This window comes from Culex pipiens, chromosome 2, assembly GCF_016801865.2.
Source record: "Culex pipiens pallens isolate TS chromosome 2, TS_CPP_V2, whole genome shotgun sequence".
Classification (NCBI taxonomy): Eukaryota; Metazoa; Arthropoda; class Insecta; order Diptera; family Culicidae; genus Culex; species Culex pipiens.
The window spans coordinates 88,570,193-88,590,995 of record NC_068938.1 but is presented as its reverse complement, the minus strand read 5'-3'; the positions used below and the strand labels follow the sequence as shown (position 1 = coordinate 88,590,995).

Sequence of the window (20,803 nt, the reverse complement as noted above, 5' to 3'; positions counted from 1 at the left end):
TGATTCACCAACTAATCGGCACCACTACCCACTGAATTATCATACAAAGCTCATAACTTGATGGCCCCCCAAGAATCCTTAGGCAAAGCAGCATCGGTTGTAATTTGCTACATTTACAAAATTAATTCGTATGGAAATGACATGCTCCCCTTTCCCTTGCCTTCAATTATGAGAAAAGATGTCTAGCGTGCACGGAATCGAAGCTTTATGGGGTAGGACGAAGAAATGCTGAGTGGAAAAGACAATAATAACATACCACCCCCGCCAACCAGAGCCCACAGTCAGTCAGTGTGTCTTGCACTATAGGCAGGTGATCGGCACTTCCACAGCACGAGAGAGAGAGAGGAGCGTCACGTTGAGAACATTCCTCTGTGCCGTGTCAAACTTTTGAAACTCATGAATATTAATGAACGAATCGTCGGCGGCTCGTAGTTCTCAGCTGTTGGTCCTTTCGGTATGGAAAACCTGCCCAACTGGGCTAAAGACGACAACGTTGAGGACATGTTCAGTGAAACCCTATTAGTTTGATACTTGAATTTGCGCACTTTAAAGCTAGACGCTAAAGCGATTCTGGTGTTCTGAAACTGTCAAACCATCGAGTCTGTACTGTACCCCCCTCCTCCGTCGATCCCATACCTGGTCCTTTGACGTACCAGCAGCGGCAGTCAGTGTGGGGATTTTCGTGTTTTGGCAACATCTCTGTGTATGGAGCATGAGTGATTTTGCCCTGCTGCTTGTCTGCGGCACTAGAAAGTCACTACTTTGCATCAGCATGGACATGGCGGCCGGAGCCGGGCCCCGGGAGGCACATATAGACTAGATTTGCCCATAAGAAAAACTGAATTATGAGCCCCTGACAGCAGCTGCTGGTACTGTTGGTTCAGTAGAAGCTGTTAAATTTTTAGCAGATTTTTTGTAAGAAAGAATGGAGCTGTTGAGGAGCGGAGCGGCCGTGGCTGACTGGTTACGGTGTTCGCTTTGTAAGCGAATGGTTCTGGGTTCGATTCCCATCTGCTCCCAACGAGAAAGTTAAGTACATAGAAATTTTAAATGATGAATATGAACGAAAAATCAAAGTCACTCAAAGACGGGGTTCGATCCCCCGTCCCGAGCAGGGGTAAATAACACGGGAATACCAAATTTTGGTATTACTTGGGCAAATAACAGCGACCAAAATGTGCCCTTGGTTGCCCAGTAATAGATGGTAAAATACCATGAAATCATACCAAAAGCTTGTATGTGGAAGGGCACAACAATACCATATCATGTTATTCCAAAGGTAAAATAATACCACAAAATAAAATCATTTCAATACCAAGTTGAGGTCTTCTGGATTTTTGAACATTGCTTGAATACCAAAACTTGGTATTGTCATGGTTTTAATTTTAGGTATTCCCGCGCCCTTGGAAAATCATATTTTGGTATTCCTGTGGTCTTCCACAAACATGATATTGGTTTGATTTCATGGTATTTTACCATCTATTACTGGGCAACCAAGAGCACATTTTGGTCGCTGGTATTTGCACAAGTAATACCAAAATTTGCTATTTTCATACCATTTTTAGTGCAGCAGTTGCAGTTAGTGAAAAAAACGTAAATGATCCTTATGCAACAACCAAATCTACTCACCTGATGATTCCATGTTGTTTTTAGTGATATTCTTCACCACACCGAATGCATTTGTCATTGATGAACGGCTGTACTTGAAGTTCTTGAAGCTTCTGAAAAATAACAAGATTGAAAAATAAGTATTATTAAAATGAAACTGGATTGAAATTCACCAAAATTCAATAATCTGTTGATTGACTCGTTTTTCAAAGTATATGGTTATCCCAACTTAGAAAAATTTCAACGTTTTTGAAAAAAATATTAGTGGGTATATCACAAAAAAAAATTTATATCAGCTTTAACATTTTTGGGTTTCAAGTCATTTTAGCGCAAAATTAATTATCTCGTCAAAAATTTAAAAAAAAATCCATAGTTTCAGAGAAAATTGATGAAACCTTTCAATACCAAAATAATACCAAAATGTGGCATCCTGACTTAGAAATTTTTCCACAATGTCAAGTCATTTCTGTAGGGGGTATATCAAAAATGTTTAAAATCAAGTTTGAAATTTCCGGTTTTCAATGAAAGCATTCGCTTTGAGACATCATTTTAGCGCAAAATTAATTATTTTGTCAAAATTGGTCAAAATTTTCCCATAGTTTCAGAGGAAATTGATAAAACACCTTAATACCAAAATAATATCAAAATGTGCCATCCTGACTTAGAAAATTTTCCACAATTTTAAGTCATTTCTGTAGGGGGTATATCAAAAATGTTTAAAATCAAGTTTGAAATTTCCGGTTTTCAATGAAAGCATTCGCTTTGAGACATCATTTTAGCGCAAAATTAATTATTTTGTCAAAATTGGTCAAAATTTTCCCATAGTTTCAGAGGAAATTGATAAAACACCTTAATACCAAAATAATATCAAAATGTGCCATCCTGACTTAGAAAATTTTCCACAATTTTAAGTCATTTCTGTAGGGGGTATATCAAAAATGTTTAAAATCAAGTTTGAAATTTCCGGTTTTCAATGAAAGCATTCGCTTTGAGACATCATTTTAGCGCAAAATTAATTATTTTGTCAAAATTGGTCAAAATTTTCCCATAATTTCAGAGGAATTTGTTAAAACACTTTAATACCAAAATAATACCAAAATGTGGTGTTCGACCATTGACAAATTCTGCAATTTTGCAATATCAAAACAATACCTTAAATTGGTATGATACCACATTTTGCTCTTGCATAATCCTTAAGACAAATTTTTAAGGGTCCAGGAATACCAAAATTTGGTATTGATACCAGAGAAAGGTATTATTACGCATTTCCCTTGTTATTTACCCATGCTCGGGTAGTTGCAGAGGAATTTGATAAAATACTGTAATACCAAAAGAATACCAAAATGTGGAGTTCGACCATTGACAAATTCTGCAATTTTGCAATATCAAAACAATACCTTAAATTGGTATGATACCACATTTTGCTCTTGCATAATCCTTAAGACAAATTTTAAAGGGTCCAGGAATACCAAAATTTGGTATTGATACCAGAGAAAGGTATTATTACGCATTTCCCTAGTTATTTACCCATGCTCGGGGTCCTTTGGATTGGTAAGCAAAAATGCTAACCACTAGGCCATGACGACTTGGTAAGCGTGGACTGGAATTAGGAATACTGTTACAGAGAGCGAGTTGTGGCGCTATAACCACGGCAAATAGTGTCCCGGGCATTCGTGGAAATACAATGTCCCATCCCAGAGGGTCCTGGAGAACCAAACCTTCTTAGCATGGTGCTCCCAACGAATACAACCAAATATCGGAGCGTATGGTGGTGTGTTCCCACGCTTCTTCCTCCCCTGTCGATTCAGAATTGTGTTGTTGTTCGAACACTCTGTGCTCAAACTCAACCCAATTACGAGTCATCTCTGCGATACGGCTTTACGCAGTAGGCCTGGCCGGTTTAACGCTTGTGATGTTTCAATGCATTCTAATGCAATGGCGCATTACAAATGTTAATAATGACAAGAAGAGTGCTAGGCGTCATCTAACCTAAGGCACTCTCCAGGATCCCTTCGAAAGATTGGCTGCGCTAGGGTCTGATTAGATTAGATTAGATTAGATTAGAAAGAATGGAGCTGTTGAGGAATTTATGATTTTCCGAAGACTTGAGGCACTGGAACAAACAATACTAACTTAGCATTACAGGTGTGGTTGTATTTTATTACGACTATGGAAAAATTAAGAATATTTGTATCAAACCAAAAAAAAAATTAATTTCTTCTTAGGTCCTCTACCTTTTTGCATTCTCGGACTTAATTTTGAAACAAATTTGATTGATAAAAAAGTCTTATTATTGTTGAATCTTTTCGAAAATATAATTGAATAGGCAACCACGCTTACCTCTACACCACGGGTCCCACCTGCATTTTCCTGCGATAAAAAATTTGAACATGTTTGAGCTTGTTTAAAAATATTTTGACTATTTTTTATAAAGTCCGATGTACAGTGCCGCAATTAGTTTTAATTATAGCAGTTAAGCCGTTGCAAAGTTTATGCCCCGCCCTCAAAGTCAGTCCGAAAAATCAGGGGTCAAATTTTTTTTTTCAAAAAACTTCAAATTTTCAAGGCAAATAGAAGTATAACGAACTGAAAACAATTTGAAATGCTATTTGCTGCGTTTAAAATCATATTTAGCATGCTTCAAGCATGCATTTTAGCATGCATTTTAAATTTTTGTGGAATTCCAATGTACAGCACCGCAAAAAGTGATTTTATCGGCGAAAAAAAATTCAATACTTGGATATTTTGAAAACTAAAGATTGCAAAACAACTGAGTAAGTTTAAAACGCATTTTGAAACATTTTTTTCACTCAAATATTAATGCAATGGCTTGTAATTTTAATTTTTATGTTTTTCGAGGGACATTAACATCAAAAAATATTTGCAACGAGAAAATTTCAATAAAAAAAATCTTTTCAATATGGTAAGTTTTTATCCGCTTCTGTGACTTCAAAAATCAAATTTGCACTAAGCATTTAAGCAAAATTTTCAATATTTATAATTTTTTGCTTCCTGACTTTTTAAGAAAAAAATTAAATGTGGGGGACAGAAACCGCAAATAAAATGAACAGATTTTTATTTGGAATTGCTGGTCTTCAAAAATTTGCTATTTTTTAAACAACTGTATTTTTCGGTAAAAATTGGTATGGAATGGATTATATTAAAAAGTTTAATAACACATTATTTTGAACAAATTCAATGCAATTAAAATGCAATGCAATTAAAGAAGGGTTTTGATCTCGGTTTTGATGAAATTTATCAGCATTTTTGTAAATGTAAACCAGTCAAAAAATGATCAAATTGAAGAAAACCAACCAAATACGTTTCTTTTCTAACTTGATAGGTGCTGTTGAAAAAGCAAGAATGGTTTTATTTTTTGAACACCTTGCATGGAATGCAATCTTGTGAGCAAATCCGTAAAATGTATTATAAAATTACGGATTAGCTTGCAAGAATTTTAACTATGATTACAATGTTTCAATTATGTTTTCAATATATTTTTTCAAATTATATCTTTGAAATTTTATTTAGAACATGTGAAATCAGAATATTTTTCTTCAAAAATTTCTTGGGAGGCACAATGGGCTGCCCTCCTTGCCAATATCTCAGCAACTAGTGGTCCAATTTTCAATGTTAAAAAATGAAACATTTGCGAAATTTTCTGATCCCTTTTTGTTGTTGAAAATTTTGGAATCAATACAAATGTTTCAAAAGGGCATAGTATTGAATATTTGGCTCTTTTTAAGAGGTATGTCTTGATTTCACCACTGCTTCATAAAATGTTTAGTTCAAACCGAAATAAATCGATAACTTAAACCAATTTCTATTCTCTAACTTTCCTCTATCAATTAGCTCTTAGAAGGTTTTTTTGTAAATGGTTTCTTTTAGAATTAAGATGATAAATTCGATCCATAAGTACTAGTAAACCATATCCCCCACTTTGAATTAATCGACCCTTATCTCAGCTCAGGACAGTTACTCTACATTTCAAATGGTTTTTTAATTATTTTTCAAGCAGCTTACAAAAACTGAATATTTTATTAACAGAACGTAATTTCCGGTGCCTAACAAAAAGTAAAGAGCTAGTTCGAGATTTAAATGATTTAGAATATTAGGAATATTTCAAATAAACCAAGAGATTACTTTTGGGTTGAGAAGTGCACAATAGTGAAAAAAAAAACACTAAATTCAATTAAATTAAATCAAAATAAATTCATAAATTTTATTTTATTTTGTCATTACATTATAAAAATAGTGGTGCCGAAAAGTATACTACGGCTTGAAATTTGGGTCAAGCCTTAATTTGCAGGGAAACGACAGAAATATTTTTTCCGGGAAATCCCGGACGGAATCAATGATTCCATCACATAATATTTCTTCAAATTTTGTGATACAATCATTAAATTTCTGGTTAACAATCATTAATTCATGACGATTTTCATAACTTTACCAAGAATAGAAAAATCGTTACCAAAAAGTATGAACAAGGATAGGGTACTATTCCTGGAGAACACAAATTTCGTTAAAATATTGCCAGGGAGGTAAAAATTGTATGTTGATTGTTTATTTAATTAAATTTACTATTTAGAAAATTTCTTTTTAGGTCACACCCACAAACAAATTGTCTGCACATTCTTAACTCATCTTGAAGCATAAACTACGAGGTCCCTGGAACATGTTCATAATGATTTTTGTTTCCAAAAAAAATTGAATGGATTTTTTTTGTTTTTTTTGCAACGAATCGCATTAATTCTCAATGCAAACTTTGTAGGAAACCTGTTTGGCTTTACAAATAAATAAATAAATAAATAAAAAATAAAGAAATGTACATAATTTTGGAGACATTTAAATTTATGCTCAATGACCAAGCGTCTCCACCAATTTTCTCAAGACAGTAACAAACCGTGGAGCAGCATGGTCTTTCTTCCCCGCTCAAAAAGCTCGTTCGCTATTTTCCTCACAAAGCGTTCAGCCTAATGGGGTTGAATATGGTTTGTGGTTTTTGGGAGGGGAAAATACCACACTAATTTTCTCCCTCTCCCTTCCCGCACAGGACAGCAGTGACTTATAGCACCACCATTAGAGGGCCGGGCCCGCGAGAAGCACCGTGGGAACAACCGCTTTCTCTAATTTAATACCGGCTGAGAAAGAGCTATCAATTGTGGGTTTGTGGGGGCGGTGGCGGTCGGGAAAACACTTACCGAATCAATTGTCGTATCTATATTTCCATTTGGACGATCACTAGCTAAGGTGGTTTCTCTTAAATTAATCTTAACATGATTCGCCGCAGACGACGTGGCAGCTCCCCGTTGCGGCTTGGTGGCATCCAGCAGCACTTTTAACGACGCGATCGCGTGCAGCTGCGTCGCCTTTTCATCGACTTTACCTGGAACGGGATCTTTTATTATGTTATTACGTAATGTTAGTATGAGATTTGCCAATTATGTATTAAATTTGTTGTTGTTGTTGTTGCTGTTGTGTTGTTTAATCGGGAACAAATTTTGAACATGAACAATGAAGAAGTAGCGTTGCTGGCATGGACAGTCAGTTCAAGTTGCGTTTTTGTTTTGGATTTTTGCTGTAACGCTTAAATTTATGTAATCTTGCCTTTTGTAAATGTAGAACAACGAATAGGTATAACGAATGCACATCAAGGAACATATTTACGATATACGGCTTTTTGCTATGTACACATACAAGTCGAGATTATACGGAATAGACATCAAGTGTGTTAGTGTGTTGTGGGTGCGCGCCCCGATTGTACTTGATTGTCAAACATTAACCGAAAACAGATAAACTTGAGTAACGGCAAAACGGCAAAACGGCAAACGGCGGCAGCAGAGCATAACGATCAAAACGATACACGATTACGAGCTCATCGACAAGCTCACAACTGCAAGCACTCTCGGTATGCATTTTATAGCTCAAACTATTAGTATTCGGTATGTATGTGTGTGTATATGGAACGGTGTCTTTCTATGAATAGAAATGGGCATTAAGTTGACATCGTTTGATTTGACCTTTGTTAATAAAGCGGCACTACTTGCCCATCTAGACTATGTTTACTATCTACACATAGAAGCATCATCAACATCAACAGCTGAGTGTGTTTGTTCGTGTGTGTGTTTTACAGTATGAACCCAATGGATTGATCACAATTATAGTTGTACGATAGAAGTCCTTTGACAGTGATGCCCAATTACTACTAGCATAGTTAACTAATTACCAAAAAAGGTTAATTAATTTTGGTTAAACTTTTGCTAGTTTTTATACAGCATGCTAGCAAAAAAATAATCTCATTTTTTTAATATTTATTTAAAAATCTTTAAAGATAAAAATCGGGTAACAAAATAATTTCCAAATTCAAAACAAATTTTAAATTTAAACTCTCTGTGTCAAATTGATGACCAATCTTATAATTGAAACGCAACCAAATTTTAACTTATATATGGATCGTTTCAAATTGGTAACTTTTTTACGGACCTGATTTTCAAAATACTAGGATCGATTGAATATATTTCGAATATTTGGAAATATTAATGTATATTCTATTAAAGTATTTTAATAATTTTTCGTTAAATATAAGCAAGATTTTTGAAAACAAATCATTTCAAGTTTATTTCAAGTTACAGCATTTGTGAAATCCCTAAGTTTTTTCGGAACTTTGAGTACGCCATCAAATTGAGCGTCCAATTTTACATAAAAGTCCCTGTGAAACCAAATTTCTATCTCATCACCGTTTCAGGCTTCAAATTTTTGAAAAACACCTCTTTTTTCGCATGTTTAAAAACGAAAGGGTTTGTACCGCCCCTCCGTCACGAGATATCAAAAAGCGGACCTCGGATTCGTGATCAGCGACAAAAGTTACCCCTTAGGACAAAGTTTCACGCAAATCGAAGAGGGGCCGGGGCAACTGCTGTGTGAGTTTACCCATTTTGTTGTGTGAATTACCCATTTTATACGGGTAAAATGTAAAAAAAAAAATGAAAAAAAAAATTTGAACAATTTATAATAAACTCCGAACATTTTATAAAAACTCTGAAAAATAAAATAAAACATTAGGTATCAAAAATTCTCAACTAAAATTTAAATTTTCATTGAGGAAACATGTAACAGCGATTGTCAACTATTCACAATACATTGTTATTTCTGGGTTATCTATCCAATAAAGACTTTTAAATCTTTAACCAAATTTAGATTGTTGGGACGATCGGCAAAAGACGCTAAAGTTTGATAAGAAAAATATTTCCACAAATTTATTAAGATATGAAAATTATTGATAGTATCATAACTGTAACGATGTATAAAGCATATTATGATACTTTTTTTTCGAAATTTTGAAAATCATGTTTGACATTTTAAATCTAGTTTTTTTGCCCCTACCATTCGACCTTGACAAGAACCAAGAGACAACAAACTATAAATATATTTGCCTAAAATGACCTCCATGGGCCGAATAGAAAAAATTGAATCAAAATTAGAGGTACAGTCCAGGCTCGATTTTCCGAAACCTCGATTATCCGTAGGATAATAATCACGAACAAAAACATGTCTTCTTATTTTTATTTTTTTTATTTTAAGCATCAAATTCAAACTCTGCGATCCCATTTTTGTTAAATTTGAATGGTTGATTGCCTGAAAATTACTAAATCCTTTTTTTTACATATTTGGATTTACAAATTTTCAATCACTTTAGACTTGTTTAGGGGTCATACTTAAGCTCAACAAACAAAAAAGGCAGCGAAAAAAAATCGTGATTCGATAATCCGAAGTGAAGTTTTTCCGAGGCCTTCGGATAATCGAGTCTGGACTGTATAGGATTTAGAATAAATTGAAATACTCTAAACCCTACACGTTTACCAAAAATCTTTTTTTTTTTCAATGTCTGATCTGAACCTGATATTATGATTTTGAGTCAAAATTTTATGAATTTTAGACAAATCGATGCCACTATCATACTAACTGGAACCCCAGAAAATGTGGGTAAATTCAGACCAAATATATTTTGCAATCGTTTCAATGTCATTTTGTGCTACAAAATTCTAAGGCCGTTGCAAATAAGCAAATAAGTTTATGTCCCTCTACTCTGCCCAAAGTCGAGAGGGGGACAAAACAATGAAATTACGAGCCTTGATTTCAATGAATAAGGTGTTTTAAAATGCACTATATAATCATTAGTTTTCAAAATATCTAAGTGTTGACGAACACATTTTTTTTTTGCAAGAAAAAAACAGTTTTTGCGGTGCTGTACATCGGAATTTCACAAAAATTCAAAATATGTTAAAACGACGTCAAAAATGCTAAATATGATTATTGAGGTAAATAAAATCGTTTTAGATTGATTTCGGTTGGCTAGACTTCAATTTCTATTTAAAATTTTCAACTTAAAAAAAAATATTCCAAGGGGAGGGCGACATGAACTTTGAAAAATGTTTGCAACGGCCTAAGTAATAAATCAACAATTCTGAAAGTTTACAGAAACGGTAGAAATCAATATTTTTAAAGATCTGGCAACACTGTTAAAATTAGATCATTCAACATAGTTTTTTTTTTTCGGACACCTCAAACTAATATATTTTTTTATCAAATTTTTAAGTTTAAATACGTTTCTCATCTCATCAGTCACATACTTCATAAAAACTCCTTGTTTGCCTTGACTTATAGATACTGATAGATCAATGAAATAATCAGAATGTGTCCACAAACAGAGAAACGATTCAATTAGTTCCTGATTTGGTTTTAGCATTATAAAGACGATATATTTACATGATTGTTTTTTTCACTGACTTTAACCCTAATGAGCATGTAGAACCCCTATCTAGCGATCCGTTTTTTGCTAGTAGATAGATGACCATATAGTGTGACACTTGCTATCATGCTACGATTCTTCACTGTTTAGTTTGTCACTCCACCAAAGTACAGATTAAACCATTGTCAATCCATCGGGGGTTTACTGTTCATGTGTGTGTGGCTATCATAACATAACTGGGGAGCAATTAACGGAATGACACGAATTAGACACGAAGCGCAAGGTTCAACTGCTCAACAGTGACACTATCACACACTCACACACACACACCATCATCATCATTGGAATGTTTGCTGATACACACGCCGTGAGTGGGCAAATGTTTGCAGAAGAATACATGTGTGCTTGTGTGCAGCAGAGAAAGGTGTGCGTGTGAGTGGTGTCATCACAAAGTGGCTTTTAATTTATGAATGAAGAAGAAGGTTTTCCTAATATGTTTATTGTTTAAGCTGGAGGGAAGTGGGGAGTGGGGGAGGGGCTTATGAAATTACCGGCCCCGAAGGACGCTGGGATAATTGAAATATAATGAGTATTGTGGTCATAGTGTAAATAGCAGGGAATTCGCGGCGTGCTTTCTTCGCGTAGAAAAGATAATTACCGGCTAAGGTGCTGGGCTAATTAAGTTGTGGGAATTTGAGGCACTTTGTAGACACTTTGTTTATAAATGAGAAATGGGCCATGCTGCACAGTTTTTAAACAATTTTCGTGTCAGAAAGTTTTGAGATAAGTCTAGCTAACAACCGTTTATTAATTTTTACTTGCAAATCTTTACGGAAATGTTTTGAACACGATTTGATCAGTATATTGTTTTTTTTATCGATTTCGGTAAGAGCGAGTTCAAGGTACATGTCCAGGCTGATTTAGACCCATACAGTGTCAAAAGTACTAAGAGAAACAATTTTAAACAAATTAGAAATATTAAAAAAATAATATTGCATAGCTTTTATTTATTTTTATACAAACTTTTGATTGACCTTTTGACTTGTCACTTTCCTAATCTTTTATCTTTTTGCAAAACTCAAATTTGTTACCTGTTGGATCAGACGGACCCTGAAACGCCCCTGCCGGTTGGTCTTAGAGCCACGACCGACAGGGGTGGGCCTCGGCCTCTTTTTACGCGCTGGCGGGCAAAGGGACAAGAACAAGAGCCTTAATCTCAAGGGGGCTCGCCATCAATACACTAAACGCCTAAACACAAAAGCATTTCATTTTGTAACGTTTATTGCACTTACGGATCTTTATGTGTGTGGGGGGGAGAATCTGGCTGGCCGGCTGGTGCTGACGACGCTGCTGCTGCTGCGGGTGGGGTCGACGGGGCATCCGCACACGTGCTCAACGCGCGGTCGTCGACGATCCTCTGCTCGCGAACTCTCGTATCTGGCTGTGGGGTGCGGGCCGTCCTCCGGGACAGTTTCGGCCTCGTGCACGCGCTGGGTGTTCATGCGGGGGTGGATGCGCGTGGTTTCTCTCGTGCCGGGCGGTGTCGCAAATCATGCAGCGACGGGTACGCCGGCCTCTGGCTAGTCTTCGGCCGCGAACGCTCGCGGGATGCTTGTGGCAGGCTTTGGGCAGGGGTGCTCGAACTTGGGCGCGTCGCAGGAGGTAATATCCTCAGCGCGACGACGGCGCGGCAGGAGGTTAGGTCCTCAGCGCACCGAATAGCTTGGGGGCTCGGAAGCGACCTCGTCAGTGGGCACCGCTCGGCGGTGCAGCACTTGATCGACGGACAATAGCTTCAAAACAGGGCGTTTAAGCTACAACCACTGGGTCCTGTCGTGGGTGGTTGATCGGGCCGAGATTAGCAATGGGGAATGAGGGACTACTGGGGCAGCACGTGGATGGTTCGCCAGTTCGGCAATTACCTGATTTTCTCGTTCAACGCACAGTTCTATCGAACTTTTCCTTTTAGTTTTGCGGGCCAATCACTTGGAAAAAACTTTGGACGAACTGAAATAGACGGTCAGTTGTCTCGCTCAGTATTTGGGTGCACTTCTGCGCTCGGTGATAGGCAAATCGGAAAAGACCTTTTAATTTCGCGATGGCCACCAGTAGCCCTCCTCGGCTCTCGATCCCACACTCGCTCTCTTTATTACCCCTTTTTCGTGCAGATCTCGCGAATAAGCAACCCTTGCAGCAAATCTCGTTACAGACTCTGCTTCGTGTGTTAACACTAGCCTGTCCCATTTTGAGGTCATGTCGAGGAATTTCAGGTGCTCACTTCTTAAATGATAGATTATGATGTTAGGAACAATGTTTTCTTAGACAAGAAAAAATAATAAAATACTTTCTCGCACCCCCTAGTCGATTTACTGAAAAAAGTCACTTTTTTGAACAAATTTTCTAAAATCGCTTGGAATCAATACAAAAACTGTTTCGATCAGGTGTGTATTATCTTCAAACGATAGGTTTTTGTCCATAGATTAAGATGCACTATCAATATTGGACCAAAATTTAAGTTTTTGGACTCTCCCAGGCGGATTTGTGTCGAAAAAATCGCATTTTTTCAAAACTTTTTTCAGAAATGTTCATTTAATTTAGGGTAGCCTATTTTTCCCAGTGAAACCAATACATGCAGCTTGTAGGAAATTTCATGGCGAACATTTTTCCCTCTGAGAAAATCCAATTTCGACACTCCAGAGCCGAGATATTTGAGTTTTAGTGAGGAAAAAAGCGGCAATTTACAAAATTTCTCAAAATTCAGAAGCAAGGCCTACTAATTACACGATGTAGCAAGCATATGTCTCAAAGGTCAGGGTATGTTTTTTATAGTAATTTTGGCCGCTGAATCCGAATCTGAAATCAAATTTCGTGTAAACAGTGATGTTTTGGAGCTACACCCTTTTGGAATGTTATTTGCGTGTTTAAGAGGCAGTTTTTGTAAATATTGCTCGGTTTGTTCTAGAGGTCGTATCGAGGCGCTCCGATTTGGATGAAACTTTCAACGTTTGTTTGTCTATACATGAGATGAAAAAAAAAAAACGAAACTATTGGCACTACGCCCTCCGGGGCATGGCCTTCCTCTAACGTGGGATTTCTGCTCCAGCGCCTCTGACGAGACAGGAGAAACCGGGACCGACGTTTTACTTCACCATCCGATAGAATCTCAGTGGATAAGGCGGGAATCGAACCCGCGTCTCATAGCATCATCGGGATCGGCAGCCGAAGCCGCTACCCCTGCGCCACGAGACCCACAGATACATGAGATGAACTCATGCCAAATATGAGCCCTCTACGACAAAGGGAAGTGGGGTAAAACGGGCATTGAAGTTTGAATTTTCCGAGGATTTCGAATTTGACAAAAGTGAGACTAAAAAGTGCCGCTATGGATGCCTACAGGACAATAACCAACGTTGTAAAATATTTGTTATAGAAAAATCGAAAAACTATGAGAAAAACTGCGATTCCCTAACTTTTGAACTAAAAGAGTATGGGTGTTGCTGACTGATGCAAAAAGATATTGAGGTTTAAAAAAAACCATTTCTAACAGTAATTTGCAAAAGCTATGAGGAAATGTTAAACCAATCCTGGATGTCTATGGCTCATTTTGAAGTGCTTCAAAAGACCTTTCGAATGCATCTAAGAGAGTTAGAATTGATTAAGTTTTACTAAAATGCGAGCAATTTTAAGATTTTTTATGTTTTTTGGACCTCAAACTTCAATGCCCATTTTACCCCACTTCCCTATGTCGTAGAGGGCTCATATTTGGCATGAGTTCATCTCATGTATAGACAAACAAACGTTGAAAGATTCATCCAAATCGGAGCGTCTCGATACGACCTCTAGAACAAACCGAGCAATATTTACAAAAACTGCCTCTTAAACACGCAAATAACATTCCAAAAGGGTGTAGCTCCAAAACATCACTGTTTACACGAAATTTGATTCCAGATTCGGATTCAGCGGCCAAAATTACTATAAAAAACATACCCTGACCTTTGAGACATATGCTTGCTACATCGTGTAATTAGTAGGCCTTGCTTCTGAATTTTGAGAAATTTTGTAAATTGCCGCTTTTTTCCTCACTAAAACTCAAATATCTCGGCTCTGGAGTGTCGAAATTGGATTTTCTCAGAGGGAAAAATGTTCGCCATGAAATTTCCTACAAGCTGCATGTATTGGTTTCACTGGTAAAAATAGGCTACCCTAAATCAAAAGAACATTTCTGAAAAAAGTTTTGAAAAAATGCGATTTTTTCGACACAAATCCGCCTGGGAGAGTCCAAAAACTTAAATTTTGGTCCAATATTGATAGTGCATCTTAATCTATGGACAAAAACCTATCGTTTGAAGATAATACACACCTGATCGAAACAGTTTTTGTATTGATTCCAAGCGATGTTAGAAAATTTGTTCAAAAAAGTGACTTTTTTCAGTAAATCGACTAGGGGGTGCGAGAAAGTATTTTATTATTTTTTCTTGTCTAAGAAAACATTGTTCCTAACATCATAATCTATCATTTAAGAAGTGAGCACCTGAAATTCCTCGACATGACCTCAAAATGGGACAGGCTAGTTAACACTTAAATGGCTATGGTTTGCGATCTGTGATATTTAGCTTTAATCTAACTGTGCTCCAATTTATTTATTAGTTTGTGTTTTAATTTAATTTAAGTTTTACATAAAGACGCTTGAAAAGACAAATACACAAACATCCTCATCCTTAATCCCTATGCATGCTACTGTAGTTACTCCCTAAGCTCCTATTTACCCTTAACGGGGCGGGGTAAAGGTAGAACGATTTAGTCACAACGGTAACACTACCGACTACTCCCCCCTAAAAAAATTAAAAATGTAGAACATTTATTAATTTTTTTTAAACAAAATAAACATAATCAAAATCGGCCCAGGATTGGATACTACTTTCGTGTAGCGGCCTGTTTTAGGCTCATTCAAAAAGTTTTATCCTTTGCGTCGAAGCACTAAACAGATTTGTGTTTTCCAACACGAAAACCATTTATCAACGCTTTTACTCAAAAATCAATTACTTGACCTTCTCATCTTCCAGTGATCCAAAATAGATACCCATTCTGAGGAAGAGATCCAGTGTTCTGGCTCTGAAAATGTGACGAATATTTTCTGATGTGGTGTAGAGTTTTCCAAAAACCAATGAATTTTGCTGTGCTAATTTGTTTGATAGGGAAAGTTGTAGTTCGGATCAACAAACAACGAGACATCAATTACTCACCAGCGTAGGACAAATGTAACATGTTAAAAACATTTGTACGCAGCGAGAAGAAATTTTACATTTTGAGTTTTGTTAACATAGATCATTTTAATTTCTTTATCGCTTCTACTCTGTCAGGTCGATGCAAATCGTTTGGATTTCGGATTATATATATTCCCTTTTTGACAAAACAGTACAAACATAACGAAAAGGCTTTTACTCAAACAAAGAACATCAAATTCGTTTTCTTGCTCTCTCGCACTCTTGAAATTCAAAAGACGATCTAGAAGACTGATCATGATCAACACAAAGCATTCAATTGTGGACACAACGTGGTACAACACAAAAGATTTGATAAATAACACCTTAAAAGTTTTCTCTGACTACATTTCGTAACGAAACAAACATAAAATTGTTTCAAAATGTGTAAAGCTCGTGCTAGTTACTCGGGGTTGCCTGGTTTAAGGTCGGCCGCCGAGAAAATTCCAATATTTTTACCTTGCTCATCTAACAACTCGTACGAACTAGTGCCGCGTCTGGAAACAATAGTACAAGAAACGTACGCAGGTCCCAGTTTCGCGTTGTACGCATCCCCAGCTGAAGATAAAGTGAAATTTCTCTTAAAAACCTTCTGTCCCACCTGGTACACCGGTGCAGGTTTCCGGAACCGAAGATTATAAGCCCTCTCGCTCTTTTCATGCGCTTTTACCAAGTTTTTGCGAACAATTTCAAAAATATTCCTATCCACTTCTAGTTTCCTCGCCATTCTCTCCGTTTCCGATAGCTCTGTTTCATCAACCTCCCGACGATGTTCCTCCCCTTTCGCTATGATTTCATGCCCATACAAGATCTTATACGGCGTGAAACCCGTAGAAGAGTGCCACGTGTTGTTAATCGTGTACTCCACCTGAGAAATTTTGGTATCCCATAAACGCTGATCAAGTTTTACATAGGTTCGTATGCACGCATTTATGCTCCGGTTCAGGCGCTCGACCGGGTTGGCCTGACTATGGTGGCGCGAGTTGGCCCAATGCTGCACTTGATACCTTCCCAAGAAATCTTTAAACTCCCTACTAAGAAAACTGGTCGCGTTATCGCTAATCAGTATTTCCGGAACGGAGTAGCGTCGGAACCATTGTTCTTCAAGGATTTTGATGACTATGCTGGCTGAAATTTTCTTTACAGGCACCAAAACGGTCCACTTTGTGAATAAATCGAGTAGAACTAACAGATGCATATTCCCAGCTCGCGATCGGGGCAGCGACTGGATGAAATCGATCGCTAGTATTTGAAATGGTTTTGTGGCTAACCGAGGATTTCCCATTGTTGGATGTTGCGATGTGTTGGAGGGTTTACATTCTTTACAGATACGACATCTTTCTATGTATTTCCGAGCCGAAGTTGCCAATCGTGGCCAAAAATACCTCGCTCGTAGTTTCTCTAATAGTTTCTCATATCCGACGTGCAAAGCTTCGTCGTGCTCTTCTCGCAAAATGTTTTCTCTCATCTTCTCCGGCACACAGAGTTTCCACTCAAATCTAAAATCAAGAACCTCAGTTTGTGCTGGAATAAATTTATAAAGCTTTCCTTCTTCCACTTTGAAGTCGACGAACTCGTCTGGAGTTGCAAGAACTTTCTTGTACATGCTCGAGTACCACGCGTCTCCATCCTCCTCAAGCGACGAGATCTCCAGCGAGCGCGACAACGCATCAGGTATGACATTGTCCTTACCGCGCCGATGCCGGATCTCTAAATCATAGCCTTGCAAATCTATGCTCCAGCGGCTCAACCTGGAAGAGGTCCGCCATTTTCCGTTCATAATATGCGTGAGAGCAGAAGCATCAGTCACGACGATAAAATGGGTTCCTTCTATATATGGGCGATATTTCTCAATGGCCGACAGCACGGCCAGGCCTTCCTTCTCAGACGCTGCGTAAGCTTTCTGAGCGGGAGAGAGCTTTTGTGAGAAGTAAGCTACAACTCTCTCTCCGTCGGCATGCTCTTGTGTGAGGATTGCCGCGATCGCGCTATCGCTCGCGTCACATTGAATTTGAAAGGGTAGGTCAAAATTGGGATTAGCGAGCACTGGGGCTGCAATAAGACTTTCTTTGAGCTGTAAAAATGATTGCTCTGCTTTTGGATTCCAAATTAAATTTTTAGGTTTCTTTTTTAATAAATCAGTAAGTGCAGCTGACATGTCGCTAAAATGTGGAATGAATCGTCTATAATAATTCGCCATTCCTAAAAATCGGCGCAGCGAACGGAGCGAGTTCGGCCGCTCGTAGTTCAAGATGGCTTCCACTCTATCTGGGTTCGGACGAAGTCCGTCCGGCGAGAGCACATAACCCAGATATTGTAGCTCGCTAACACAAAATTTAGATTTGTCGAGATTTATGGAAAGGTTGGCTGTCTTCAATCTCCGCGCTACTTCGGCGAGACTGGCGAGATGCGCTTCGAATGTTTCGCTAACTACCACAATATCATCCAAATAGACGAAAACATTCGGTTCCAGTTCCCCGAACCCCAACACTTCGTCCATTAAGCGAGCCAAGGTCGCTGGACTGTTGATGAGACCGAAGGGGAGCCGAGTAAACTGGAACAATCCCCGTCCCAACACCGCGAAGGCCGTATATTTACGCGAGGCTGGATTCAGTGGTATTTGTAAGAACGCTTTTGTAAGGTCGATCGTGGACAAAAATTTACATGAACCCAGTCTGCTCAATATACGGTCCTGGTGTGGAAGGGGATAAGCGTCCCGTACAGTCCGCTCGTTTAGTCGTCTTGCATCGAGACATAGTCGCACTTCGCCCGTAGGTTTTATCACGGGAACCGTGCTCAACGACCAGTCACTTTTGCTCGGCTCAATTACTTGTAATTTAAGCATGTTGTCTAATTCGAGATTAATTTTCTTCTGCATTGCTGGTGAGGTTGGATATGGGTTGATTCGAACTGGTGGTGCGCCTAAAAAATCTTCTTTAAGCTCAATTTTGTGCGATATTAGTGGAGTGGTTTCAAGAATTTTCCCATCGATCGCAACCTTGAACAGCTGCTTGACCGATTCAATTTGTGCCCTCTGCTGGTCGCTAAGTGTTACATTTTCCTCGTCTTCTTCTTCGCTCTCGACACCGTTTCCACATTCTTCTACTACATCAACCTGTTCGATGCCAACACTAGTTTGAACACCGGGCTGGATACGAAACGCCCTCCAAAAGTCATTAAATCCTAATATCAAACGTCGTTTTAATTTTGGTGCAACAAGAGCTTGGATTATTTTGTTCTCATTGTTGAAAGTAACTGGTAAATGTACATAACCTTCCACGTCCAGCGGTGACCCCGAGGCTGTCCTCAACGTCGTCTCCGTCGGAAAAATCTTCAATTTCCACTCTTTAATCAGTTTTTTACAACCCACTCCCAACACTGTCTTCTGGGCACCACTGTCGAGCAACCCGATCAACTCTCTACCAAGAACGCTTACTTTCGCAAAGGGGCGACTATCACCATCCACCTTTACAAACAATTCTTCTACTTCATTCTCCGAGCAGTATTCTTCTTCAGAAACAATTTTAAACCCGCTTGATGTCAAATCACGAGTCGCAAGATCGGTAGTTTGAGGATTTGGAGCTGTCGGTTCAACCTGCCTCATCAAGTTGAAATTAGACCGTTTTTTTGGCAGTGCGGACATTTGGAAGTAAACACGTCAGGAAACCCGCAAACTCTGCAAAAATTACCCTTTTTGTTAGGACACTCAGTGTAATGGTGTCCCGTGTTTCTACAATTGTAGCAAGTACCTAATGGCGGTCGCTTGTATTGATCTACCAACACTTGCAAAGTTCCTGCTGCTGTCCCTTCCAATTCCTTTATTGCATCGTTAGGTTTCTCTCCTCCTTTCTCATTACCCCCCTTTTGACCCTCCGATCGCTGATTCTTATCGTTGTATTCCTGGTTTGGTTTGCTTCTGGTAAACACTTTTGTATTTTGTCCCGAACTGTAATTATTCTTTTGTTTTTGAGGCTGTGAAGATGTAATCTCGTTTATAGAATGTTGTCTTGGACGAACCGGACCTTCGACGGACTTAGAAAACAAGTTACAATTGTTCTCGTCGACGATTCGGCCGTATTTCTTAAGTTTTGACATTGTTTTGATATTTGCTCCAGTCAGTGCATTTTTGTAATCATATCTCAAGTTACGCCACATGATACGAAACTTGCGGCGCTCTGAAATCGGTTTTGTCATGGCATGAAACAACTTTTGCATGTCGTGAAAATAATCGGAAAATTTCTCGCCCTTGGCTTGACGACGCGCAGAAGCTTGAGTTTCAATCTGAAAATTCAAGTCTGGCGGTAAAAACTCACGCTTAAGTTCCCTCTTCAGACCTTCCCAGTTGCGAAAATCTCTATTTTCATACGCTTCCATATACCAATCCTTAGCGCGACCAGAAAATAAGTGAAGCGCTCCTCGGAATAAATCCTTGCTCGAAATTCCCTCAGCTTCCTTACGCATCTTCACCTCTTTCAGAAAATCCCCCAGTTTTCGCCCTTGATCTTTTCCCTCATACTTAAGTTTCCATTCCGCCACACGCTTGAGATGACTCTGCTTACTCCGTGACTTCTTGTACTTCTTATGTTTTCGTCTTTCCCATTCCGAGTCCGACGAACTGTCTGAGCTCGAGCTGGAAAAGCTGTCACTAGTCGTGCTTGAGGATTCACTGTCGGAAGTTAGGTGTGAATCACTTGATTGTGATGAAAAGCTATGCTTCCGGCTCCTCTTTGCCTTCTTCTTACGCTTATTCCGCTCAGATTTTCCCTTTCCGCTCCTCCTCTTCTTATTCTTCTTTCGCTGCTTCCTGGTATTCCTATCCGAGCCGTCGCTCACCGAGCTCTCTCCACAGGAAATGTGCCAAGAGGCATCTGTTTCCGTGGACTCGGTTTCGCTGTCCGGCTTTGGTTTGCCTTTCAAGTTGGTTCCCTTATCATTCGCATTCGCTTGTGCGTTTGACTCGGTGATTTTAAGCTTTTCAGTCAGATCATTCAACAATTGTCCCAACCGCTTCTTACGAATCATATTTTCCTCCATTTCCTTCAATTTACGCTCTTCCTCTTTGATACGCTCCTCTCTCATTCGGTTTTGCTCTTCCGCCGTCTGAGAAACAAAAGTTTTTAAGGTTTTCATCATCTCACTAGCATGCTCCAAATTTCCAAGTTTTTCCAACTCATCCAACATATCC

General features: G+C 38.5%; 1 protein-coding gene across 5 annotated transcripts in view; it reads right to left on the bottom strand.

The window, feature by feature from the left end:
* LOC120424891 (sodium/potassium/calcium exchanger Nckx30C) overlaps positions 1 to 20,803 on the bottom strand; it is a 214,792-nt gene that overhangs the window by 25,442 nt on the left and 168,547 nt on the right. For 4 of the 5 annotated variants that reach the window (XM_052707207.1, XM_052707209.1, XM_052707210.1 and 1 more), the window contains one exon: positions 6,810 to 7,006. In XM_052707207.1, coding sequence (XP_052563167.1) covers positions 6,810 to 7,006 — 197 coding nt within the window. The remainder of the gene's footprint in view (positions 1 to 6,809; positions 7,007 to 20,803) is intronic. The other variant, XM_052707208.1, reaches the window with a different exon arrangement.